The sequence below is a fragment of the Fragaria vesca genome, linkage group LG1, assembly GCF_000184155.1.
Source record: "Fragaria vesca subsp. vesca linkage group LG1, FraVesHawaii_1.0, whole genome shotgun sequence".
Lineage (NCBI taxonomy): Eukaryota > Viridiplantae > Streptophyta > Magnoliopsida > Rosales > Rosaceae > Fragaria > Fragaria vesca.
Window position 1 is genome coordinate 55,903 of NC_020491.1, and position 27,021 is coordinate 82,923.

The 27,021-nt window shown below is 36.5% G+C and overlaps 3 protein-coding genes across 3 annotated transcripts; 1 reads left to right on the plus strand and 2 right to left on the minus strand.

The window, feature by feature from the left end:
* The first annotated feature begins 3,420 nt into the window (after positions 1 to 3,420).
* On the plus strand, positions 3,421 to 14,226 carry LOC101291079 (phosphatidylserine decarboxylase proenzyme 3-like). The gene is made up of 21 exons (XM_004287010.1): positions 3,421 to 3,791; positions 3,867 to 3,946; positions 4,367 to 4,391; positions 5,053 to 5,112; positions 5,732 to 5,800; positions 6,393 to 6,497; positions 6,576 to 6,626; positions 6,788 to 6,871; positions 7,492 to 7,583; positions 8,251 to 8,406; positions 8,516 to 8,600; positions 8,866 to 8,977; positions 9,090 to 9,190; positions 9,992 to 10,039; positions 11,800 to 11,946; positions 12,838 to 12,933; positions 13,023 to 13,097; positions 13,183 to 13,275; positions 13,438 to 13,524; positions 13,648 to 13,698; positions 13,862 to 14,226. The coding sequence occupies exons 1-21, from the start codon at positions 3,600 to 3,602 to the stop codon at positions 14,006 to 14,008; spliced, it is 1,956 nt and encodes a 651-aa protein (XP_004287058.1). The 5' UTR covers positions 3,421 to 3,599; the 3' UTR covers positions 14,009 to 14,226.
* A 3,990-nt stretch (positions 14,227 to 18,216) lies between these two features.
* On the minus strand, positions 18,217 to 21,262 carry LOC101291364. The gene is made up of 4 exons (XM_004287011.1): positions 20,944 to 21,262; positions 20,755 to 20,870; positions 19,673 to 19,777; positions 18,217 to 19,127 (listed from the first exon to the last, which is right to left on the minus strand). The coding sequence occupies exons 1-4, from the start codon at positions 21,227 to 21,229 to the stop codon at positions 18,489 to 18,491; spliced, it is 1,146 nt and encodes a 381-aa protein (XP_004287059.1). The 5' UTR covers positions 21,230 to 21,262; the 3' UTR covers positions 18,217 to 18,488.
* A 1,480-nt stretch (positions 21,263 to 22,742) lies between these two features.
* LOC101291655 (cytochrome b-c1 complex subunit 6-like) lies at positions 22,743 to 26,752 on the minus strand. Its single transcript, XM_004287012.1, has 5 exons — positions 26,712 to 26,752; positions 26,176 to 26,242; positions 24,266 to 24,350; positions 23,022 to 23,111; positions 22,743 to 22,942 (listed from the first exon to the last, which is right to left on the minus strand). Coding segments are annotated over exons 2-5 (210 nt in total). The 5' UTR covers positions 26,178 to 26,242; positions 26,712 to 26,752; the 3' UTR covers positions 22,743 to 22,909.
* Between the last annotated feature and the right edge of the window lie 269 nt (positions 26,753 to 27,021).

Here is a 27,021-nt window from a genome sequence, read left to right on the forward strand (position 1 = left end):
AAACAGATGCAAAGAGGGTAGCAGCAAAGGCAGCATCAAAGGCAGCAGGTAGAGGTCCTCCAACTAGGGGTAGACCACCAAAAGCTGCTACCAGCACTATCAGAAATGTTTATGCAAATACACAGCCTTCTCAAGCTTCCTCAAGATCATCAGTGAGGATCTGAGCAAATGCAAACAAGGGAGGAAAATAGAGGATGAGAAAAGGGGGATAAGCAACCGAGGTCAGGATTGATAGATGCAAAGTTGCATTTTTATGCAACCACTACGTCACATGGTTGCTAGGTTTAATCTTTTGCTTAGATGATTAGGGCTAGAGTTTTATGCAACTTAATCCAAACATTTGTGTTTTGTTAGTTTGGATGTAAACTCACATTATGCATCTATAATATTTGGTTGCTAACTATGAACAAGTTTCTGAAAATTTTATGTTTTGCTGCAATGTTCGAAATGGATTCCTATTAATTGTTTGCTAGTGTTTTTCTTATTAATTGTTTGGTGTGTCTTGATCCATTTTTTGAATTTTTTTGGGAAATTTTGGAGGTAGTTGTTTAATTGACGATTCTGCCCTTTTTTGGGTTTTAGCTGAAATGTGGGCCAACTTTGTCTGCTCCACATCAGAGCATGACGTCATGTTTAGCGCAAGATTCAAATTTTGGTCGAGATTGATGTCATTTTGAAAGTTTAGGGATGAAACTGATTAAAAAAAAAAAGAATGAGGTATCAAACTGATTTTAGACCTACAGTTCAGGGGAGTAAACTGAATTTTTTCCTTAAAATAATTTGTGTATGCTTTTAGCTGAGTAAAAAATTATTGTACTTTAGATTTTTTTTTTGTCTTCCATTACTTGTTTTTATAAGCACATATAATATATCAATAAAATTTATGACAATGATTCTCCAACAAACCAACAATCTATAAACCAAATAGATACTTTGAAAGTTTAATACTCAATAATTTCGAAAGTATTGAGAATTGACCACACTAGCACACCATGAAACCATAATTTTAAAAATTCTAAGTTCATCTTGAACACAAAATATAGACTTCATAGTTTAAAGTCCATGTAAATAAATTCCGAATTTTAAAGTTTAAAAATCATAAATTTGAATAAAGAAGAAAAAATAAATTAAATTAGAGTCCATAATCTAAAGCTTGCAAGAATAAGGTCTTCGATTTTAAAGGTAACATATCACTCCATATATTTCGCATACACGACACCTAGAACATTTCTATATGTACATAAAACGAAAATAAAAAGCAAAATATTAGAAAAGATAAACATATAATTATATAGAACATAAAACCTAAAATCATATTCTTCAAATCAAATACTCAATAAGAAAATAAAGACAAAAAAGACGTCTTTTAGAGGGATTCGGTTTTTTGGTTTGATTCGGTTTTTCAAGGGCCGAAACCAAAAACCAAACCAAACTAATTAGGTTCGGTTCGTTTTTTTTAATTCGGTTTGGTTTTTTACGGTTTGCTTTTTTCTTGTTTCGGTTCGGTTTTTTCCGTTTTCGGTTTCAAAATTCCACCCCTTAAACCTGAGTCACCCTTTGTCAGTTGATGACTTCCCACTATTACGACACTCTTCCAGTTAGAAATGGACTTTTTGGAATCGAAAACCAACAAATTGCACCAAACAGAATGTATGATTGTAATGGTTCTTTCGTCTTTACTGTATTTATGGTAGACAGACAAAACCGCACCAAATCTCAATAAAATAATTAGTTTGTTTTTGGAATAGTAGTAAAACAATAAGGGATAACAATAAAAACAAATGCAGCTAGAATGAAGGATAATCATATGCTTGATGCCGAACGACATCGTTGCAATGCATATGTCTTGAATGCAGTGTAAGTGTAGTAGTAGTAACTATAACGAGGATCTCTTAATTGTAGGTAGCTAGGGAAATACATTCTGCTAGAAGAACGAGATGTGACTCCCGAGAGAGCGTAGGGGACCAAGGGTGTCAAAACATGGATTAGGAAATCAAACTTTCAAGAACAAGAACCAGGAACTGGGTCTCCAATCTAAGAATGAATAAGAGCCCAAATTAGCTAACACCAACCTCCTGAATCCCATATCCGAGCCCAAGAAGTGTGTGGGGCTTGTGGTTAAAGCCAACGCATAGCAACATGGCCAAAAACAATCGAGCCCATGACTAGGTGACCAGATTACTATGACTAACATCCACCAACAACCGCTTCCGCCGGATGACACAATAGGAGCGAATCATCCTTTGGGCACCAACATTAAACACCAAAGCCAACAGGCGAAGAACTATGTAACAATCCGCATAGCAAGATATTGTCCATTTTTGCCTTGCCCTTACCATTTTGTTCTTGGGTTCCAAGCCTAAAACACATCTCATTATGGGGAGGAATGTTTGCACGTATAAGACACATCACCTCTTCCTCGTGCGATGTGGGATCTCACAGTCCATCCCATTTAGGGACTTGACGTATTCGTTCCACATTTTCAACCTAAAGCGACTTTAATACCATTTGTAATAGCCCGATATTGTCCATTTTGGGCCTCACTCTCACGGTTTTGTCTTTTAGGTGCCTAACATAAAACACATCTCAATAGTAAGGGGGGGGGGGGGGGGGGGGGTTGGGGGGGGTTATGTTTGCACATTACCTTCCCCCCTCCATCGATGTGGGTTCTCACAAGCAGCGCTCGATGGATTATAGTGATATTTGCATTATGTTTTAGAGTACAAATCCACCTAGCTTCAAATTAGAGCAGCTTGACTATGAGGAGACAAATCTTGAGAAGACGATGATAAAATCGCTGATGGACAGCAATAAGAGGAGTCGTAACCCTCTACCTTGAAACCAAACAAGTAAACAAGGAGATGACATGAAATGAATTGTACTAGCTTTGCCATACACTAAATGTGCTAAAATAGACCTCCATCGGGTTTGATAGTATATGAAAAAGCACTGACCCATGGGGAATGCGTTCTCTCTTGTTTTTTGATTTTGAAATATCGCAAAAGTAATTGTTTTGTGAATTATATAATTTTTCATATCGTGTGTTATTGGTATCTAGATGTGTATTATTCATTGTACATTATACTTGTGGATATTGTTGTTGTTTACAAAGAAGTCAAAAATGTAGAAGATCTACATACGTGTATCTACACATACCATGTGGACGACTAATGTTAAATGATACAGGTATAGAGCATGATGGTCCCTACATATAAATGTGACACATGTATCTACACCGTATATAATTGTAGTAGTATACATATTTTTTTGGTTTACACCATACAATTTTTTATTTTTTTTTGCAAAATGTGTCCGTATCAATCAATATCGGGTAAAAATGACATTGTCTCACCTCGGGGGTCCCATGGTGCACACGCCCTCGACCCAAACCCAATTCACGATCGAATAAAAACAAAAGTAGGGAGAAAAAGTCATCTCTTTCTGTTATTAATTCTGAGAAAGAAAGAGAATCCAGCACCATTCTCATTTTATTGTCAAGACTGGACTGGAATCTCCTATACATACTCACGCTTCCCATTTCCCACTTGGAACAAAACAAATTCTAATTCACACACTTTGACTCTCTCTGAAAACCAAGAATGGGGCAGGGAAGCTCCAGAGAAGACTCTTCTTCGGCTTCAGAGTCGTCGTCCGCATCATCCTCCCGTCGCTCTCGCATGAAGCAGCGTCTCCACCGTCGTCGTCACCGGAGCCGCTCCAATTCCTCCTCCCATCACAAACACCTCGCCGCCGAGGATTTCGTCGGAATTGCGCTCCTCTCCCTCCTCCGAGTACGTGACCTCTTTCTTCTTCTTCTTCCGATTCTATTTGTGCAGAATTGAAATTGAGCGAGAATAATTGTGCAGGCGGAGATGAAGTTCAAGGACAAATGGCTGGCATGTCTCTCGTTCGGAGAGCAAACCTTTCGGACGCACACCTCTGATCAGTACTGCTTCTTCTTCTTTTGTCTTCTCTTGTTTGATTCTTACATGGAGTTTCTTATTTTTTATTTTAATTTTAATTTTTTATTGCTTCATTCTATCCTTGTCTCATAAGCACAGCGAACTCTGAAAAACAAGTAACAATCACAAAAACAGTAAAATCACTAGAAAACAAACGGCTTCAGCTACTCAGAGTTTTAAGAATGACACATATTTGTCATAGAGTAAATAACTTGTGTATCACATTGTTTGATAGGGGCAATAGATTTGTCACCGTTTCAACACATAGTTAGTTGTACTCCAAGAGTTTAGGTGAAAAGTAGGATTTCTTTGAGAATATACTGCACCAGACTTGTTGAAAAGTTATGCTTCGGCTCTGTATTGAATCATTTTTGTTTTCTTCTTCTGTTTTTTTGGTGTTGCAGAACAGACAAACCTGTTTGGAATGCTGTAAGTACTCTAAACGACATTTATATTATTCTGTGTGTGCGCATATGCATTATGGCAATTACATCAACGTTTCACTTCTTCTTTGCTTTCATGTATTAACTTAGTGCCATCGATGCATTATGGCATACTCATAACCTGGGTGATACTTTGTATACCAGTGTGGGATTACTTCTCGTGTCATTATTAGTTGGCGACTGTAGTGCATGGGTTTCCATTATGGAGAAATCTAGAGGCCGTTTTGAAACCAAGAGAATTGGTACTGATGGTAGACAGCTTTGGGAATAAGGACCGGGTTATTTACATTGCTACAGTCAAGTCTGGCAACTATGCCAATCTATTATATGACTCAACCTCCTTCTCGTTCTTTCTGAGAATTCCAAGTAAGAAGCAATCAGACTTGATGAACTCGGTGTTATGGTCTCAAATTTGAGATAAAGGACCTTTTCAGGGTGGGCAATATTCTTAAAATAGATATGGCTCTCTTTAGGGTACATGAAACTTTAAAGTTGTGGTGGCAGCCACCGTAAGTTAAGATGCTGGCTTGGTTATTGGCTTCTGAAGGGTTAATACATGTATGCATTGTGGTAGAATCCTGGAACTCTCAATACACTATTTGAAATTTAGGGAAAACTCATCTGTGTATTTTCCCTTTATTTTGCAGGAAAAGAAGCTTCTTTTGGACAAAAATGGGCCTCGTGTTGCAAGGATCTCAGTGTTTGAGGTGTGTAATGAAGTCAATTTATTTAGTTTATCTGTACAGTACTTTTGTGGAAGAGGTATTCTTTTGTGAAAATAAACTAGTCATAGTCTTGCCATGTGGAAAGAACCTAAGCTTGTAGGTCTCCTTATTTAGGCATGACTGTGGCGTTTGACATAGCTACTAATGCATCGTGACCAGGAACAACACACGATAAGACCTTGAAAATGATTAGTTTCTTGTATTTCATGTGCACAAGTTTTCTTAAATTGTAGCCTTCTGCAGCCATCTTGACTTTCAGCTTCAATTATTAGTCTTAGTTTGCTTAACAGGTATAATGTGTGGGGCTGAAATCCACCACTGCTTATTCTATTATCCATATTCCGAGTCATCAAAGACAGAAGATTTTGAAAGTTTAAAAGAAAGAGTGAGTGTGAACCGTAAAATGTGGGGTTGGGTGTCTTGGGGTATAAATTTTATTCACTTTCATATATATGATGGTCTTGTTTAATTCTATGAGAAGGAGTCTGTATGTCAGCTTTTTTCCTGCAATATTTCTATTTTCTTGGAAATGTAGAAAACTTTAATCATTGCTGTAACTTTTGTATGTTTTCAACCTGATTAAATATGTTACATGATGCAGACGAATAAAATGCACAAAAACACTCTGATAGGATATTGTGAGATTGATCTACTTGAATTTCTAACCAGGGTAAGTCACGTTCTTCATATATTACTATTCAATATTTAACATGTTACAATTGTTTAACGGGGACATCATATCTACTTTGCTGCAACAATGACACAATATGTACAATATATGTATATACTTCAAGAAGTATTGAAATCTATCCATTTTGGTAATTTCTATATCTGCGGAGTGTTTACGTAAACTTCCTTGAACAATAACGAAAAGTCTAGGTGGATTATATCTATATAAAGTGGCTTTGATATTCACAGAATACATAGAAGTGTGGGAAATAATTTTTGGTATGTAGCTCCAATTCCTAGTTTCGATTTTGTATGGCTTACTGCATTATGCCTTTTTATTTGTCGGGCAAAGTTGATGCTCGCAATCATTATTGATAAATTGACATAAACAAACATGTGTTAGAGTTGCAGTGGAGATTGTTGAGTGAAACTGATTTGAGGTTAGCTGTTTTTCCACCAAGTTCTGAGAAGTTCAAAGGTTTTTGGGGATGGAAATAGGGGAGTTAAATGATTAATTCTTATCAGTAATATGTTTATGTTTATTTATTACTGTTCAAGATATTTGTCTCTCTAACTCGTAGCAGCTGCTGTAGGAATTAGAATCCGATTCCAGTCCCGAGTGTGAGACATTGAACCTGTTAGATCCATCATCACCAGACAAAGTTGTGGGAGAAATATCTGTTTCAATATCTGTTGAGGTGTGCTATTTATAACTTCCAATTTTACATAAGTTAAGTAAACTGGTATATATAACATGTCTTTTGGAAAATTGACAGGACCCAATTGAAACAGAAAAGAGCTTTGCAAGACGCATCTTATCCATAGTGGTATGTCCAGACTTTTGTGTGTACAAGAAAAGAATTTTGACATAGTTTGATTTTCACATGGACAAATCTATGTCGTTCTACTTCAATTTTCCAAAGCAATTGCCTTTTGTTTACTGTTGATGCTTACTAATGAAAATTCTGGATGTTTGTACAACACACAGGACTACAATGAAGATGGACACCTTTCATTATCTGAATTTTCTGACTTAATTACTGCTTTTGGGAATCAAGTGGCAGCGAACAAGGTTTGAATTATGTGTTATTATATAGGAAGATTGGTACCCAATCCCCATGTAGGTTCTGATTTTTGTTGCCTACGATCCAGTTAGATTTCTGGTTCTTGATTTGTGCCGACTCTTCAGCATTTTACAAAATTTGCCACTCATGTTAAGTTCCCAGTCCCCTCTGTTTCAGCCTATAAGTCGGTATTCAACTTGCACCAACAAATGTGCAGTGTAACATTTCATTCTTAGAAGTTTTATCAAATTTGAAGCTTTCTAACAGTAGGATCCTTTGTATTGCACACCCTTGTTGTGACCTCTTTGCATTTCCTCATCTTCACGATGAAGGGCATGAAAATCTCCATTCCCCCCACTCGGGGTATATAAATAAAAGAATGATTCTTGGACAAAAAGAAAAAAAACATTAAAAACAAATTATGGTACCCTGAGTATGTATTATTGTCTACATGCCCAAATTTGAAATTGCATTTGCATTTTGTATAGGTTTCGGGATTCAATACTATCAAGTATGTTGCTCCATTATCAGATATGAGGGCTACTGTGTGATATTTGTTTGTTTGTTGGTCTGTGTTATCTTTTTATTTTTGGTTCCATGCCTGAATTTTTTTTTCCTTGTTTGCTAGAAAGAGGAGATGTTTAAAGCAGCTGACAAGAATGGGGATGGTGTTGTTAGCATGGATGAATTGGCTGACCTTCTTGCCATTCAACAAGAAAAGTAATGATATCTATTCTTTATTTCCATATTTATTTCTTATGTATATTGTTGAGAATTTAATATTCACCTTTTCCCTTTAAATTTATTATTGGGGCAATATGTCATTGTATTTGTAGATATAGTGTTTTCTTTCTCTGCTCAAATCATGAAAGTATTCTCTGTTTCATGCTTTCTGTAAGTTTTGCAATATGGAGAAGTTCTCTTGTAAATGGTTTGATAGAAAAGCTTTCTTCGGTTTATCCTTTGTTTGTGTTTCGATTGTTGTTTGGTTGTGGCTTCATTTCAACAAATATTTTCTTATATTATTCTTTTATAAGTTTAGGCAAAAGATTAGCAAAGTAGGTCTTTAAAAAGGTTGAGCAATAGCTATTAGAAAACTTTCCTTTTCCAGAAACTATTTTCCATCCCAGATGTCGTTTCGATCTATCTGTGATGTTTTAATTCTTCACAATCTTGTTAAACCATAAAGTGACCCCAAGTTAGCTCAACCCATCAATATGCACTTTTCTAGCTGTTTACAGTTGCAGGCTCTAGACAAAACCATTTTTTTTATATGGCAAATCTGAATTTTTCTGTGCACTGTTTGAGTTTTGTATAGTTGCAGCGTGTTTGAATTTAGAATGGATTTCCCTTTAGGTCTCATATTAAAAACCTGTGTGATTTACAGGGAACCACTAATCAATTGCTGTCCTGTTTGTGGTGAGACTCTTGAGGTTCCTGATAAACTGAACCACATGATTCATTTGAGCCTGTGTTTTGATGAAGGAACTGGAAAACAGGTTATGACCGGAGGATTTTTGACAGATAAACAGGCTAACTATGGGTGAGAATGCTGCGATATCATGTTTGAGAGAGATGATGAGAGTTTACTTTCAGTTTTGTGGTTATGACTAATATGTTTCTGTCATACTAAGATCAATTTATATCTGTAGGTGGATGTTTAAGCTTAGTGAATGGGCTCATTTTTCATCCTACGACGTTGGTTTAAACTCTGGATCAAGTGGTTCTCATATTCTGGTACTTTGTTAGATTTTGATTTTCTTGAAATTTCTGGGTTGTTCTTATGAAAAAAAATGTTGGGTGATGCTTTGGTCTGTTAGAGTCTGGTTTTCATGATTGTATTTTACAATAAAAGTCTATAGTTGCAACCCTTGTCAAGCTCTTTTCCTTGTATGTTTTCTAGTATTAAGAAATGTTTTAATGACATAATATCTCTGGTCAATAATCTTTTTCTCGGAACCAAAATACTCTTCTAATGTATTCTTAACTATTTTTTGCTAAGGTATTTGATCGGAGGACAAAGAGACTTGTGGAAGAATTGATAGACGGAAAGATTGCCTTGTCAATGAGAGCTATTTACCAGTCAAAGCTAGGGCTTGGCCTTATGGATACAGGTATGCATTAATTATTAAGTGGTTTATGACAATACATGTGATATGGAACGGAAATTGCAGAGAAGCTGTTATAAATCGCTGAATCTTTCTTTGTTTATTGTTGCTAATATAGGGGCTAAGGAGCTCTTGCAGAGCATTTCTGAAAAGCAGGGGAGAAAAATGAACTCAGTGGAATCTGCTAAAGATATACCAACATTCATCGAATTTTTTAAGGTATGCTTGTTTCTTCTAGTTAGCATCATGTCGTGACTATGTTTTTATGACTTTCTTAAAATGATTTCGTACAAAAACGTACATTGAAAAGCTAGAACGCGTCTGGGTATATGCTGAACACTTATCCTACTTAAAAAAAACATGGAGAAGCCATGTAGATGCGTATTTTTTCAAAAAATGGACACACTTAGGCAGTTAACCTACAATGAACATTGAAAAGGCACAGATGTTTCAGTATGTGTGTGTCTGTGATGCAGTGGCTGCAGCCTTCCACTTTATGAGAATGCTTGATTCCAAGGAGTGTGTCCTACTGGCCTTCCGTAATTGAACTACCTTGGTCTTGTTTTATTAATGCATCAGCATGTCCATTGTGCAGACACAAACACATCCCCTCCTAATTCTTTCACCCCATGGACTAGGATGCGCTTAGAATCTAACTATATTGACTATTCTATGGCTTCTTTTATGCAATTTGGTTTAAAAGTGCTTTCAGTAGTACCACAACATGGAAAAATTACTTGGGCTCACCATCTTCCTCTTCACAATGTCTGTGCATAGTTGTTTTCCATAGGTGCTATGATTATATTTAAGCATATAACTATGGTGTTTTAGGGTTAATTCAATTTGGCTGAAGTCGAGTACCCTTTGATATAATTACATATTGATGTAAATATAAATTTGGAAGTGTAATTAGCTATCTATGTGTATGTAAAATTGTAAGATGTTTGTTTGTGTGTCTAAGCATGTGATTTGACTGTTTTGCGATGGGGACTTTGATTATATATAACTATGGTATTGTAGGATCAACTCAATTTGGCTGAAGTCAAGCACCCTTTGGAACATTTTAAGGTAAACTCATACTTTAAGTCTACGAAATTCATGTTGTTCATTCAAATCTAACTTTATTTAAATCTTCTGTGGCTTATCAGTACTTCTGCTACTCTGATGGTTTATGTTACATGTCCCCAATGTCTTAATGGGGTTGAGTATAATCATATTATATTTCATAATTGTACAAACTAAAAATAAAGTATGAATTTCTGCATATATATGCCAAAATAGTTTAGTTATACATTCCTGAAAGGATTGAGGGTATCATCTGAAAGGATTTAGAGGGACTTCTCATTCATCTGATTTGAATACAATTTCATTTTAGGATTGAGGGTATCATCTGAAAGGATTTAGATGGACTTCTCATTCATTTGCCCTGTATCGTTCTTCCTTTTGGCTTTAAATTGAGACTTGTAGTTATTGGTCAAAACTGATCCTTAAAAGATCTATGTTTCTTATCCAGAAATAGAAAAGAAGAAAGCCCTGCACATGCTTTTCTATACCTTTTACATTCCAATCTAAAATCATATATCTTTCAAGTTTGACAAGCTTATTACACAATATCTTACAAAGCTTGTGACCATGCTTCTGCCTTGCGTCATTCTCTCTTTGAATATTTGGGTTGGCAGTTCCTCTCTGGACTTGATGTCCACCTTGCTGTATTATGTTTTTCTCGAGGATTGAATAAATGCTGTTTTTATAGACATTAAATTAAAAAATTAAAAGGAGTTCGGTGTAATTTTAACGAACTGGACAAAACAATTTTTGACTTTTGTGATGTTAATTCGTATCCATCAAGTAGATTTGTATCGTTTTTCATTGGCTGTGCGTGGATTGAGAAAGGGGAGGTTTGTACTTGGAGGGGGAAAAAGTCTTGGGTTTAGACATAGATAGTAGTCCAATGCATAATTTGAGCTGACGCCATGGTCATAATTTTCACTTTGACAAGTGTTCGATAATGAAACCAAGAGAGGTGAGGAGTATCATCATGTCTGTTAAGATAAAGATAGTAGTCAGATGCAGAATTCGAGCTGAAGATATGGTCATAATTTAAACTTTAGTACCAAGAGAGGTGAGGACCTGAAAATGGGGAAGATTAGGTCTCAGGAGCAATGAAAATAAAAATTCAATCAAGAAACATTGAAGGGGTATCTATATTGCACATAATACCAGTGGTCTGCTATTTAGTATTTACAGAACATTTAAACATAAATACTGTCATGTAATCAACTGTATAAATAAGTTTAATCCGGTAATTGGTCTTTAAATGGCCAAAGAGCCTTAATTTCTAGATTTGTGTTGTTTTCTTTATTGAGAAAATCTTCTCTCGGTTAGATAATTTGATAATTGAAAAAGTCACCAAGCGGAAAGTCTTCTCTAATCAGGCTCATGTGTTAATACTGCATGTTTATGTTTCCTCTGGAATTTTGGCTCTTTAGAATGTCTAGATGTATACGTACCCTCTCCCAAACCTACTTTATCATCTGTACTTCCGGTGGAATAATATTCTTGACACTGGTTTTGGCAACACAGTTAAGTCCTTGATCTCTTTGGTATCCTCTATTAATACTATAAAGCATCAGTTAATCCTTGACCTTATTTTTTTGGTTGTATTTTTTCGTTGTGATTGAAAAGAGCTGTCTTTGGCCTTTGGATCTAGTGTAGATACGCTCTTGGTTGGTTGATCATATACTCGCTTTTCTGGAGCATTTTACTTGTAACAGTCCTCGCATTCCCAAGAGTATAATATCTTTATTTTATTTTATTTGTGTATGTAGACATTCAATCAATTTTTTGTGAGAGAGTTAAAGCCTGGTGCAAGACCAGTTGCCTGCCCAGAACGTGATGACGTTGCCGTCTGTGGTGCGGATTGCCGTCTCACAGCATTCAGATCTGTTGACGACAGTCTAAGATTTTGGATTAAGGTAATTTTTTACTACTGCACTTGGAACGATTTTGTGCCAGGCATACAAATTATTTGAAAGCAATCTTTTGTGCTTTGCCCGGATGAAATTGGGAGAATTTTGAGTTCCCATTTGAACCCATTTAACTTGAATCATAGTCCAGGGAAAAGAATTTCTGCTTTCGTTTGATGCTGAAAAATAGATAAAGTTAAATGATGAACATAAGATTGAAACTTTAAAAGAATAAATCATGCTATGCCATTAAACACTAAATTAGATTCACTTATTTCTCCTTTTGGCTAGGTACTCGTCATAGACAAGCTGCTTGTCCATAATTTTCTATGGCAGATAAAGCATTCTTTTGTGCTCGCCCCCATAATAGTTCAGGGAAAAGAACTGCAGCTTCTTAAATGATGCTTAAAATACATGAAAGTTAAATGATGAATATGATTGAAGATGATAAATCAGTTTATGCCATATATTTCAAAATTTAGATTCAACTGACACTTGATCAATCCCAACCTTCTTGACTAGGTACTGAGTAAAAATATATGAGTTGATTGTCTATTTTGTACTATATTAATATATCAGTTTGCATGGACTTTGCTGAATTCATACTAGATATGATCTAATGTGCTGATGTGACTGCTGAGCTGTTTAGCAGACTAAACTGTTGTTTGAATGTTGCAATCGAGAGCTGGCAGTATGTACACTCTCAGAGAAACTAGAGTCATATGTATTATATTTCCTAGAACAAAATAGTTAAAGAGATAAACGCAAACTATGATAAGCTTGGTCTGGTTGGCACATTTCTTTTGTAGTTAATATGTCTCCAATTCAGCCATATTATTTATTATTTATTCTTACTGATCAATATTTTGAATGTCTTTGATCATTTGTTGTTACTTTTAGGGTCGGAAGTTTTCAGTTCAAGGACTTCTGGGGAAAGATATTTGTTCTAGTACTTTTATTGATGGAACCTTGGTTATCTTTCGTTTGGCACCACAGGTATCTGTCATTTTATGCGCTGTATTACCTTGTAGCATGAAGTGAACATTATATTCTCTGACTGAGACTAAAATCTAACATTGTTTCAGGATTATCATCGTTTTCATAGTCCTGTTTCTGGAACTGTTGAGCAGTTTGTAAAAGTACCTGGATGCTTATATACAGTATGTGATTGTCGATATGGTATTTTCTGGCTTTTCTTGAAATTTTTGGTATTGCCCTTATTGTTTTTCCATTTCCCTTGTTCAGGTTAACCCTATAGCTGTTAATAGCAAGTATTGTAATGTCTTCACTGAGAATAAGCGAGTAGTATCAATTATATCAACAGCGGAGTTTGGAAAGGTAAATTACTGCAATCATTTTGTCTTTTCAAAATGTTAAAAGTCGTTTCTATTATCATTTACCTTTTAGCTTGCATTCCAAAATTGAATAAAGTATGCATGTTCTGAACTCCTAAATGGAGTGGCACTAACATGATCTGTTTCATCAACTTTCTCTCTACAGGTGGCTTTTGTTGCAATCGGTGCAACTATGGTTGGCAGCATCACCTTTCTAAAGAAGGAGGGAGACCATGTTAAGAAAGGAGATGAGGTTAAAATTCTTTGTTTGATGTAATTTGTGTTTTAATATTATATAGAATAATGTATATGTGGTAATATGCTGATGTTATACTTAATCTGTTTTTAACTTGCATTATGTTAATCTAATGTGCAGTTTGGATATTTCTCGTTTGGCGGAAGCACTGTGATCTGTGTTTTCGAAAAGGTTGGTATTGGAATGAATTGTTCCTGAATGCACATAAGATATAACTATGTTGGGAATCTTGTTGGCTTGTTATATCTTGAAAAGAAGCAACATTCCATTTTCTGATTTTAACTGCTATAAATATAACCGGGTCCTTTGGCTTATTGTTTGTGCTGTCATGCAGGATGCGATTGAGATAGACGAGGATCTGTTAGCCAACAGTGCCCGGTCACTGGAGACCTTGGTTTATGTTGGGATGAAGTTGGGTGTGTCAAAGAAACAAGCCAACGTTGGGTTGCCAAACTTACAGAACTGTGTGTTGCAAGATTGAGAGAGGTCACTATAGGTCATTCTTTGTACAATGTTCAACACTTTAAATCAATAGTTACTGACACCCTAGAGTTTTCTCGTGTACTTTGTTTTTGAGTGGAATGAATAACTTCATTGAGCTTAATAAATGTCATCACAATCAAGATGCATAAACTCCTCCACACTTGGAGGAGAGATATTGAAAACATTCAAATAACAAACTCCCAGCTTAGCCTCCTGAGCAAGGGTATGTGACTGCTACTATATTAGCACCATTCCACATCAGATGTCAAAACCAAATTAGGCAAATGAGCTAAATGTAAAAATGTTAGGATGAGCACAATCCGTCAAGGCATGCAAAGACGGGCATTGGGTGTCTGTCCACACCTCATTCACTTGGCCTACTCGATCTGCGTCGGAATAATGTTGCTAGAAGCAACATTCCTTACACAAATTTTCACTTTCCTCTAAACTGGAGTCTTCCGAAGTTGGTTCCATAGGATTGTTGGGTCCTTCAAAATTCGTGGGCGTGCTACACTGTATGGTATACCGACTTAACTGTGAACCTACCTTTCTTGTCCTCGCTCCAAATCCTCTCTATCACTACTATTATAAAGCTAGACCAATAAAAGCTTTTACCAAATTAACGACTTATGCTTATTTTTAGGTAATCGTAATTCTGTGCAAACATTTAATCCTCTATCTTTAACAAACATTTAAATCCTCTAAAAATAAGCAGAATCACGATCACCTATAAATCCTCTTCTTTGTATTATAATTTAACAAACATTTTTTTTTGTTGAAATGAATTTTGACATCTTCTCTATCTCTATTAATTAAACCAATTTTACTCAAGGAACCGTTTTTGGTTAAACTTTCAAAAACCCTGAAAATACCCTTTTTTGGTTAAACTGTTTTAATAAGAAGTTGGTCCATTGCATGGACAAAATGGTAAAAATAAAACGGAAATATAATAAAAATCTCTATCAATTAAAGATCATGAGATAATCTGGCGCGCGGGTAAAAGTGGATAACTCCCACAATTTGAGTTTTGATTAAACGACGGTTGAGGTTATCCCACTAATCAAAAACTGCATAAAACTGCAGATCAGTTTTGATTATGAAGCATTTGCAATACAACTAAAATAAAAAGGGGAATTTAATTTACATATGAACACAAAACGTAGGAAACTGTATCATCAAGTCAACCATAAAACCAACATTTTAGGGAACACCTAAAGTTTAGGGAAATCAATCTCACTCAAGAGAACGTGATAGAATCAAAATGGGATGTGAGACCCCTAATTGATGACTGTCTTTACTTACTGATATATTATCGGTGACTCTGTGCTACCATCGTCCACGAACCCACTCAAGCAAGGCCCTGCTACTACCTCATCTCCATTCCCATTTTCTCTCTCCATCTCTCTCTTTCTCTGATTTCTTCTCACCTTTTCTCCTTGATATAATACGTATAGTAACATATATATCCTAGCTACTTCTATCTATCTATATATCTTAGAGCATTTAGGGTTTAGTACATACAGTATGGAGAACAAGGGAGACAAAGCAGGTCGCCGGAGAGGACCTCCCGTCGTGGGAAGAAAACGGAAGTTCCGATCACTACGTAAGATAATGGGGAACACTGCAGGAAGAAGAAAGTGGGTCGACTTACAGACGGACTGCTTAATCAATGTGTTTAAAAGAATCGGAATGGAATCACTTGTTTTGAGCGTCCCTTTTGTCTGCAAATCATGGCACGAAGCAACCCTCGATCCTCTGTGCTGGCAAAACCTCTCGTTTCCAGACTTCTTACCACTGCTCGAACCACCCAAGAGTACTAGTCTCGTCGCCCTAGACCCATTTTACTACAAGTTTGTTGATGAATGCCGAGTTAACAACACCACTAGTTTCTCCATCACTGCTTTTGTGAGGATGGTGGTGGATCGTAGTCATGGGAAGGCTGTTGAGATCAAACTTCCTGGCTTTATTGATGAGGAAACATTGAGGTATGTTTCGGATTCATGTCCCGGGATTAGGGTTTTGTGCTTGCCAGATGATCTAGTCCTTTTTAAGCATTCTAGGGTTGTTTCAGAACTGATTGGCAAGTGGAAGTTGTTGGAGCAGTTGCATTTGGGTGGCAACCTCAAGAAGATCGACACATTCCGTGCAGATTTGGATAAGCAAAGGATGAATGAGTTATTTGCAATGGGAGATGTTTGGCTTTATGAAACTATTATGGACGATGTCCTTAAGCAGATTGGGATTCACTGCAAGCATTTTGTAGGTCTCGGAATTGCTCATGCTTATAAACTAAACGCATCCAATATTGTGGAATCATTGCCGAATCTCAAGTACTTGTGGTTCGAGGAGTCTCACCTTGAAATGAAGAGTCTCCAGACGCTAGTGAAAGGCTGCAAACAGCTTGAGGTTTTGGATGTCGGCAAGTCTCATGTAGACAGTGTTGTTGGTTGCCTGGGAGTGTTTATTGCAGACCGTGCTAAGGATTATGGGGTTGAATTTCTATGGCAGAGAAGTGGAGATGAAGATGGTGAGGATTATTATAGTCTTGATGCTCAGATGCTGGCAAGGAAGTTGCTTTTAAACAGGGCTCGTGGTCCGCGGATGAGCACTGGTGGAATGGCACCACGGTGGGTACTAGCTCATCGTAGAGTATAATGCATTTGTATTCCTCTCTTTGCATGTCTTTTTTCTTTTGTAGCTGCTGGCATTCTCATTTCAAATTAGCCAAACTTGATCACAACAACTTTTGTTGAAGTTTTCTCGTACTTCTGCCAACAAATCTTTAAAAAAAAAATAGATGATCATATACGAATAAATGAAATGCCATTAGTTAGCATCTGATTCTGATGTAGAAATACCATTGAAATCATTTCTTATACTTATTTCTCAAACGTATACAACAAATTGTACTCTTAGTTATTACATATATACAAAAAAGTGGTATATATAGAATCATTTAAAGGAAACGGTTTGAAATTTGTTCAGTATGCGACGCTCTTGGTTCGCCCGTCTGAGAAATGTCTGCCTGCATGAGTTAAAAGGCTCCGATGGTCTCTTCATTTGCGATTCTGATATATTAAAAATGTTGGATTGCTTACTTTCATTTTTGATAAGACTGTTTTGTTTGCTTGGGGCATAATAGATCAGACTCGAGTGCTGAAAACTCTTTCAATCAAGAGGACCCTAGAATGTCTCCTTCACAAACAGTAATTTATCCTCCGGGCAGAACAACAACAATTGACAAAGGTTCTGAAAGAAATTAAAATAATCGCATTTACGCTCATAACCCACATTCTGTTTCATAATTATGTTCCTAGGTATATCTCTTCCACTACCTTCTTTGGCTGATGCTGGTTTCAGGTCTATAATTTATATCACATGTGTTCCTGGAGGCAATGCCTATGTAATTGAAGTGGCTGTACTTCATTTCCCTGGTATATGTAACCCCTCTGTTGCTCCCATCCAGTGTGTCCAACGTTTGATTCAGAACCAAGATGACGTGATCAAGCGCATTGGTGAGTGCTTCTCCATAACAATCGAGGAAGACAAATTTGATTCATTGTGGAGAGGACACACTGCCAACATCTAATAGTCACTTTTTCCGGATATGTTGCTTTGTCCCAAGCATTAGAAGGTAGAATCATTTTCAAAAAAAAAATAAAGAAGGTAGAATTACACCGCAGACTGTTGCCATTCTGCAAGTTTGAAGCTTTGTTTGGTATTAAACCATTAGGAATTTGCAATTTGTCTTTGCTTGAATCTATATGAACCTGAATATGAAATTATAATCAAAATTATGGAGCTCCCTCTTTTCCTAGGGTTGAAGTACTAGTTTTAAAGATTGGTGCTCCCTCTTTTTTAAGGGTTGAAGTACCAATTTTAGAGATCGGTGTTCCCTCTTTACTTATTATTTTTTGTTGTTGTCTGCTACAACATACATCTCTCTCCTTACGAATGCGCCTCAGCTAGACATCACTCAGGCCTTCCTTATGGACATACAATTGTCAAAAGGGCTCCCTTTCAGATGATCAAGAGACAGAAATAAAACCCCAAGATGGAACAATGAAAGACCATCTTTACCTTAAAAAAGGTAAACCATCTTTTCACTTTGGATTGTTATCTGTTTCAGCTGTACTCTATCGCCCACTGTTTCATGGGTTTCGTTCTGGTGGTCATCTACTTGGCATCAATATAACAGCTTTTGATACCATAGAAAAGGGGGTTAACTTTCATTTTTCATTGTTCCTAATAAGAAAATGAAACATGTATTCATGTCAAAATCGCCAAGAGAGCAAAAACTGCAAGTAAAATGACTGCTACTATCACAGGACATGATGGTCATCATCATTTCCAGAAGGAAAACTACGATTTTGGACCACTAAACTAAACAAACGATTCTTTCTCTACTTTGTGGACCTAAAAGTGACCATGAAAACTATTGAGATACAAGTCAATGTGGACTTCTAGGTTACAACAGATCAAAGTGTATCGAACCAAGAATCAAAATCATCCACTTTGGACTTTGATCCAGTTTGGGAAGATTGAAAATCATGAACAGCCATTTTTTCTTGGGGGCGAGATGGACCACCTTGGTTAATCGGAATAGATATTTCATTCATCAAGTCATCAAGCGCATCATCAAGGTTGGCAGCCACCAGGATTGATGAATCTGTACCTTTTCTAGGAACTTGAAGTGGAGGCACAGAGGCTTCATCCTGTAAAGACCTCAAAGCAGATGGATCATTTCTCTTGGTCTCACTAAATGAGTCGAGAAGCATATCCAATTCTTCCTCTGCAGTTGCTGCCTCAAATGTGGCAAGATTCTTGATCGGAATGTCTGCAAAAGGTTTCATACTCGATTGTCTGGTGGATTTTCCAAGTTTACTCGGATCAACATCGATTTGCTTGAGTGAAATTGATCCCAGGTTTGAATCGAGACAATCACTGTCAGGAGAACTTGATAACATAATCTCAATATCTTGATCTGCAACGTTGATCTTGTCGGGAAACTCACCACTGATTGATGCTTCAGGTATTACTCTTGCTCCTTTGTTAACGAATGTTCCTTGCGCCTGATCAGCAGATTGGCTGCTAGTTGACTCTAGACCCTCCAGATTCTGTTGCATAAACAAGGTCATGTGTGTCACTTTTTTTGTAGTACACAATCAAAATCCTATGAATAGACATTTCATGAGAATCTGAACAGTACTCCCTCAGAAAAAGAAAGAAAAAGAAAAAGAAAAAGGGAATGAGCATCTAAGACATGTTCTAATTAATAAGAGGATGTGTCCTAGTAAGTCTCTAAATACTACCTCTGATACATCAAGAATAAAAACACTCTCATATCCATTGGTCACTTACTTGAAAATAGTACTTGCATACATAAATCCAGGCATTTCCAATTGTCCAATTCTGACCACCATCTTAACATCAATTCCATATCCCTCCGAATGCTTTTATCAGTATTACTCGTGATACATATACCCAATTTAAACCCCGGAAAATATGAACGAAGTCCACAGTAGTCTACAATTATCTACTTATTCAATTATTATTGTCAGCTACCAAGTGCAGATGACATATTAAATAATACAGAATTTCATATAGAAGACCAAAATACTATTTCAGTAATAATCCAAAAAACCCCGGAAGGCAATCATACCAGTTCTGGAGGCAATAAGTCAGCCTCAATGAAAAGCCTCTCTGATAAGTCTACTTTCTCCAGTTGTTCTGCAAGGGAATGCAAATTCAACGATAGAAAGGATACCTGCATGAGGTATAAATAAATAAAAGCTCAGTCCCTCAGTGTAACTCCAGCCAGAAATTATAAGAAAAGGAAATCTAAGTGCATATCTTAAAAGTTCTTTCACAGCAAAAGTTTCATGTAGCAAAAAGCAACATGCTATTACATTTATACTTTGCTCCTTATTATTTCATTCAAACTAATTATAAGTTTTATGACAACGCAACCCAATGTATTTATTCGCCATAATTTCTTACTTCAAGACTGGTTGTCGTCCTTGTACCTATATTTTTGTGACCTTGGTTTAGAATAGTACTGATATCGAATAAATAGGAAATGGTATGATATGCTGGAGAGAGTGAGTTTGGTTCTACCAGGTTCAGTGCAAGAAAATAGATATTTGAATCATTTGGGATAGGGGATAATTCTACTTCAACATCCACTACAACAGTAAAAAGGAAAGGTGACAGGGGATCACCTTGTCTTAATCCCCTAGAAGCACTGAACTTGGGCTTCCATCACTATAGAGAATTTCCCAGACCTCAAACAACCCCCTGCTACAAATTCTCAATCTAGCTCCAAAACCTTTATATTTCAGCATTTGTTGTTGGTGCTAAAATTTGTTTCCAAATAAGATTGATGTCTGATGAAGATTAGAATTCTCAGGGGTCTCCATGCAATTTGTCATGGAGATCTATTAGTGTGACAACTCCTATAATGCTCTAACAATTCATGTGGGAGAAGGAGAAGGTCTTATAGTTTGTTCCAACATAAACAACAAAACAAACAATAAAATGAAATAGAAATAACAGACTGATTGTCATCTGTGTGTCTGTATGCACCCATTAACAATTTAACACTGATTGTCTACTAAATACGAATCTGCTTTCTTAGTCTTTACCATCAGATATAAACTACCACAAACAGCACATACTCTCTAATAATCTCTCTTTCACATCGGCTTAACTTCATATTAACAATAACAACGTCATGTGCATTACCTCATGATGTGCAGCTGCTGTCTTATCATCCACAACAAAATTATCATCCCCAATCCACGACAGAATGCTCTCCCCCCGTGCTGAAAGCATAGACATAATCCCCTTATTCCACTCCACTGCATTTTACAACGTTGTCAGAAACAAATCAGAAAAAACACACATGCTTTATCTACGAAGCAAAGAACATACCAGACAGAACATCGTCGTCGAACTGAGACAGGGACTGGGACTGTGCCTCGGCAATCAGATGAGTATAGTCTGCGCCTTTGCTCTTGGGCAAAACAATGTCGGAGGCAGCATCTTGAGAACCCGAATCGAGTTCTTCATCGTAACGATCCCAATTTGTGGGGATTTGCTTTCCCGAGGCTTTGTTTGGCTTGGCTCCATCCTTTGCTTTCTGATTTGGGGAGTGGTACTTTTTGGAGTGGTGTTGAGAGTGAGCCCTCTTTGATTTTGCTAGAGCCTTGGAATCCATTGCTACCCAACCCAAATGATATCTAACCCTCAGCGAGACGGGTCTTGCTTTGGTATCTCTCGTCTTTTATACTCGATTTAGATTTTTATTTTTTTATTTTATTTTAAATTCAGGAGTGAGATAGCCACCTGTTTCGGATGTTAGTTACACATCTATCTAATCAGTATTTGGATCGAGGTTCATGAGATTATCTTGTCAAAAACGCACGAACTTGAACTTGGAAACCTCTTAAACCTGCTGGCCATAGACTAGTAAGAGTTAGTACACGAGCTCTTAACGTAATGCAGCTTGACCAACTTTATGTCTATGTCATAACAAGTGGTTAAAATCGAGTTGTTTATAAACCTCCCTTTAAAGAACAAAACAAAAGTTAACTTTGTTTGCCTTTGATTTTGGATTTGCAATGGGTTGGTTTTTGTCTTCTAGTTGGTTTACCTTTTGCAACACAATGGTGTTACGCTTTTGGTCTCGTTTGGTTTGCCGAAATCAAACTTTAATTTTTTGTGATTGGTAATTACATGTAAATTGAAGCATTTGCATTACTAGGAGTTATTAACCAAATCTCCTCAAACCTGAAGATTTTTGGCATTCTGACTGAACACCTTACTTGAATTGATCTCGATTGTGATTCGACCTACTCAAAACGCAGCGCCTACAGTACTGAAAGTTGTCTCTCCATGTTGAAGTGTGACAAGCATAGTCCGATCTTTCCTTCCTTAAACAGTTTGCGCCCAAGTGAATCTAGGTCTCGAGAATTTGAATTTCATGTCCACAAGCACTCGTCTAAATCGTTACATGTCCGAATCGAAGCAAAATAACCAAATTAATCATGCATAAAGATGAGAAGATTGCTCGAGTCATTCGTTTGACCAATTCATATTCAAATGGAATGTTGCAGCTTGTTGGGGTTGACACGATCAATTAAAATTCATATCAAAGCAATCTTTGATTCAATTTTTCCAATGCATGGAGAATTAGCTGACCTAATCACTGCTGAGTTGGACAACGGGAACCAGTTTGTGCTTCTGGAACTTGGTCTCTCAAGCTACTTGTGATCAGGCTAGAGTTTCAAAGAAGTGTCTTTGGTATGTTCTGGGAGCTCTCTGGGGTCAAGAGGTTAGTCACACTAGATCTGTGCTTTTTTATTCTTCTAGGACTGACTAGATGCTTGCCAGAATGGCAGTTCCATTTTGTGGTTATGTTCTTACAACAAACCTTGGCAAATACTTGAGATGTCACTGCTTCACTCTTTCAGTCTCCAAGCATCATCGATAGATTTCAGGGTATATCGGCAGGATAAGAAGGTAAATTGTCAAATCTTGCACAGGTAGATTTGCTTGATTATGCTATTTGTGAAACTGAGTGAGTAGAGATCTTCTATGGAGATAATGATGGAAACAGAAGGGTTCACCTTGCTATTTGGGGTTAAATTGTAAACTGACGAGGTAAAACATAATAATTCATAACTTCAGATAATACCTCCAGTCAGAATTCAAACTACAAGGGCAATCTGAATTCAATGAATTCTAACAATGGGCTTCTTTTATTGATAACTCAAGTTCTGAAAAAATTCACCAAACATCAGAATGCTTCCAGTAATAAAACACAGCGTTCTTGAAACGTTTAAACGTTTCAGTATCAGAAAGGAAAAATGCTCTCAGTGTACTACAGTACGCCACATCACTTCAGCTTAGTAAAGAGCTTTGGTGCGACCTGCATTGAAGAATGTTTCAGAGGAAGATACAAAAGTATAAATAAATCAGTTTCAATATAATTTCAAAGCAATACTTACACATTTGTCGACACAAGACCAGTAATCAAAATATTGTCCAGTACAATGCTTGTGGCCGCTTTCATCACCTTGGATCCTCTTCACACAATCCTGTTGCAAATTATGGAGAAATCAGTATACATGAGGTGTACTCATTATGGTTGATTGTGTAATAACAGCATCTAGTTTACTAATCCATATCTATTTCTCTTATGTTTTGGGTTAAGTATATTTCACAACCTTCAAGTTTGCCATCTAGAGTCAACCACCAGTCATTTTCCAGTAAACAGAGAAAGACACTATATAAAGTGAAAGAAAACAAAAACAACAAAATTCCAATAAATTGTTTCAGAATAATACTCATGCCTCAGAATTACCAATAGAAAAGTTAATTCAGCAATCACCTCAACCACCTCCAGTGACTCTTATCCCTTTTGTTTGTATATTACATTATGAGTGAATCTTATCATCTCCCTATGCTGAGTTGAATAGTCTTGAAAATTGCACTACTCGTTTGTATCCAAATAAAAGAACAAAAAAGAACAACGAAAACAAAAGAAAAAAATCATATGCTTTAGTCAGACAAAGATGACCAAACCTCCACGTTGCATTATGCAAAGGATCAATCATGAGTATTCCATGTCTTTCATGCCCACATGATATGGCATCATTTCATATTTTGGTTTAATTCTACAACTTAGACTATACTTATTGTCACCACCTAGGAGATGTAGGTCACAGTTGCAACCACATAAAAGCAATAGGAAAAGAACTTGCCTACTGGATCTGGTCTTAAGGTTTGTTTTTGACATGAAAATGGGACTGAACAGAGCTAGTTGCTCAAATAAAGAAGACTTATCATTTTATGTCATAATTCTAGAGGGTAAATGAAGAATTGAAGATAATCAAGCATTGAAACCATGGCTATCCTTTGTAGCCAGGTATACCTGCACCTCTGGTCCAGGTTATGTCCATCCCCAGTTCCATAGAAAAGAATCAAGAGACTTTTTAGACAGCAATGTGCTTGGAGGGACAGGTGAAAGAAACATAACACAAACATGACCCAATAACATTATTCTTTACTTTGAAGTGGTTTACAGAGACTGTTAGCAATATCGTATCAAACATAGGCAATCAAATAACTTTTAAAAGACACCAGCACAGAGATGCAGATGTACTTAAACAATAGTTTTTCCTCTAAAGTAGTTTTTATCTTTTACTGGCCAACAATATCAAGTAAAAATTTCCAAAATGCCGCAAAATACCTGATAGTGGAGAAATGGTTTCACACATTTCGGCTTGCAGGAGTCTTCAAGGTACTTCTTCTGATCAACAGGTTCCTCGTCCGCCCTACATGTTTTAAGATTAAAAAAGTGAGTGGAAAAAAGCTTACACCCATATAAGCATGCATGCTAACCTATGAGGCACAGACAAGGATGCAGGATGTGATATGACATGATCACAAAATAAAACATGATGATTCAACAAGCCCAACACACCAAAAAGATTCTGTGTGGACACCATACAAGTTTAACGAAGCAAATGTTCATGAATTCTACACATAATACATCACAAAATGTTTGAATAACAAGAATAAAGATGCAAGAATATATTATTAGCCCCCTCATCTTCTGTAGTACTTTGTCTTTAATGGGGGCTGAACCCTAGCTTCCTTCTTGATTTTCTTAATGTTGAACAAATGAAGAGTTTCTATTCTGTTTTAACAACACATGTTTTAGAAATATCTAGCATACCTCTGTTAACCAAAATGCATCCTGCTATCTTGAGCTTAAAGTCAAAATTACAGTAAACTCAAGAGACACTCTTTGGAGTATCTGATACATATCCATGTATATGTGCAGCACAGACAATGGATGAAAAAGTAAATAAACTTGGTTCGTCCATGAATCACATATGCCTATAAGACATATGTAATGCCATCCTATATGTCAGATGGAGCGTTATTTTCACTAAAGATAAAAACCTATCTACCAGTACAGATATGAAACAACACCATCATATGATATCAAAATCTAAAAATGATATTTCCAAATTTGAACTCTGCAAAAATTTCATATTATAAGTAAACTATAACATTGAAATCACAAAGTAAAGCAAATATGTCCACTCTTTTTCAGAAACAGCAGAGACAATTAGCATATCAACCGAATGGTTAAAAGAGTGTATATATGTAGCCGCATAAGCAGCTATCTGCTATTATGAGAGGTTAATGTTTGTAGGTAGAATTACGGAGTAGAACCTAAGTAGTCATCAATGCTTTGTAATCAGTATTGTCCGGTCATCAATCAGCAATGCCAAGTGCTAACTCTCATGTCACTTTGTATCACCCAATAACAAAAACAAATGTCACTTGAAAAATTGGGCTTGGCTCTACAGTTAACTGATTTGATGACCAAAGAGTTGAAACCCACTTCACAGTTACCTGATGAATTTGCATACCAAAGCTCGATGGATTACCTTATTCGATGGTAATTACTATTTATACAAAGAACCCACCTCTTCAGAAGATAAAACTTGGTTTCTTACTAAGAATATGATTATTAAATTTGGTTTGTTTTCCTATCTTACATTTCGAACTTCCTAGATCACTCTCTTTCTGACTTCTTTCATATGTACACAAGATCAAAATCATCACCTATCTTAGGCAAAACAAAAATAATGGTTGTGGAGGTGCTACCTTGTAGTATTCGCCTATGGTAAAACTGGGAGAGAATAGTCAGGTCTATCAAATCAATTTATGCTTAATCCCAATTTGTAGTGGAAAAGGGAAGCACTAATCTAAGGAAAGCAGTGAAAGCAATAATCTGGTGCATATTTGAGTTTCTATATATCCACAGGTGAAGGATATCCAAGCAGACCAGCAGAATCAGGGAGTTTCCTATATGATGCAGTGAAATGTAGCCGAGCTTTGGGTTTGGAGGTACCAGACATTAAACCAAAGCACACCTTAAAAATGAAGGATGATAGAAACCATAGAACAGTGTGAAGAACATTAATGTAGAAGCCTTATGGACGCTATTTTCATTCTTGCCACAAAATTAATCATGAATGGGGTGTGTGCATGCATATGCAAAGAAAACAAAACTCATATGCTTGTAAACCAAAGCCATTTATGACAAATATGTTAACAGTAAACCAAAACTACAAGACTTACATTAGCAAATATAGAGAGAGAAGCTTAGACAACACACAACTCGAGCACGGAGGAGCCTCCAATCCAGCTGACTACACCCATCAAACAACAACAACAACAAAAAAGTTACTACAAAAACCATAAATTGGAAAAGTAAAGAAAACAAAAAACTTAATACACATGATTCAGCAACAGAACACAAAACCCAAATATCAATAAAATAATATTAAAAAATAGATAAATAAAACCCTAGGACCAACCGATAATAACGAGAACTAGATCTCAAAGCAAGAATTAGCACAGTTTAGAATCTAGCATTTTCCTGATAAGATCAACAGAAACCCCAATAGAAACCGAAGTGAAAAACCAAAATATTTAAATCCATGATGGAAGCCAGGGTAGAACAAAACCCAACGAATAGATCAGAAATTTGAACCAATCAAAATCATAAGAACAAAACAATCGCAGATTCATAGTACTGGAACTGTGTTAACTGAACTAATCAACAGCTAAAAGCATGGGTAATCAAATTGAATAGAGAGGAGGAGAGGGCTTACTCGTGGACTTTGGGCGACAACCAAACTGTAGAGAGCGGACAATCTATACCTTCGCCAATGGTGGACTACAGCCTTTTTTATAGGTCGCGTACTCGGGGCTTTTTTACTGATATTGGCCAAAACGAAGTCGTTTTAGTAGGTCAGTTGAAGCATTAGACCAGAGCCAGAGGAAGTGAGAGATTGCGGTTCAACTAGAGCATTTGAGTTATTTCTCTAATAAAGAAATAAAAAATCTAATCTCAACCCAATACACGTTGTTACCAATAAAATATGTCGTCTGACGAGATACTTCTGTTTATAGAGAAATGCT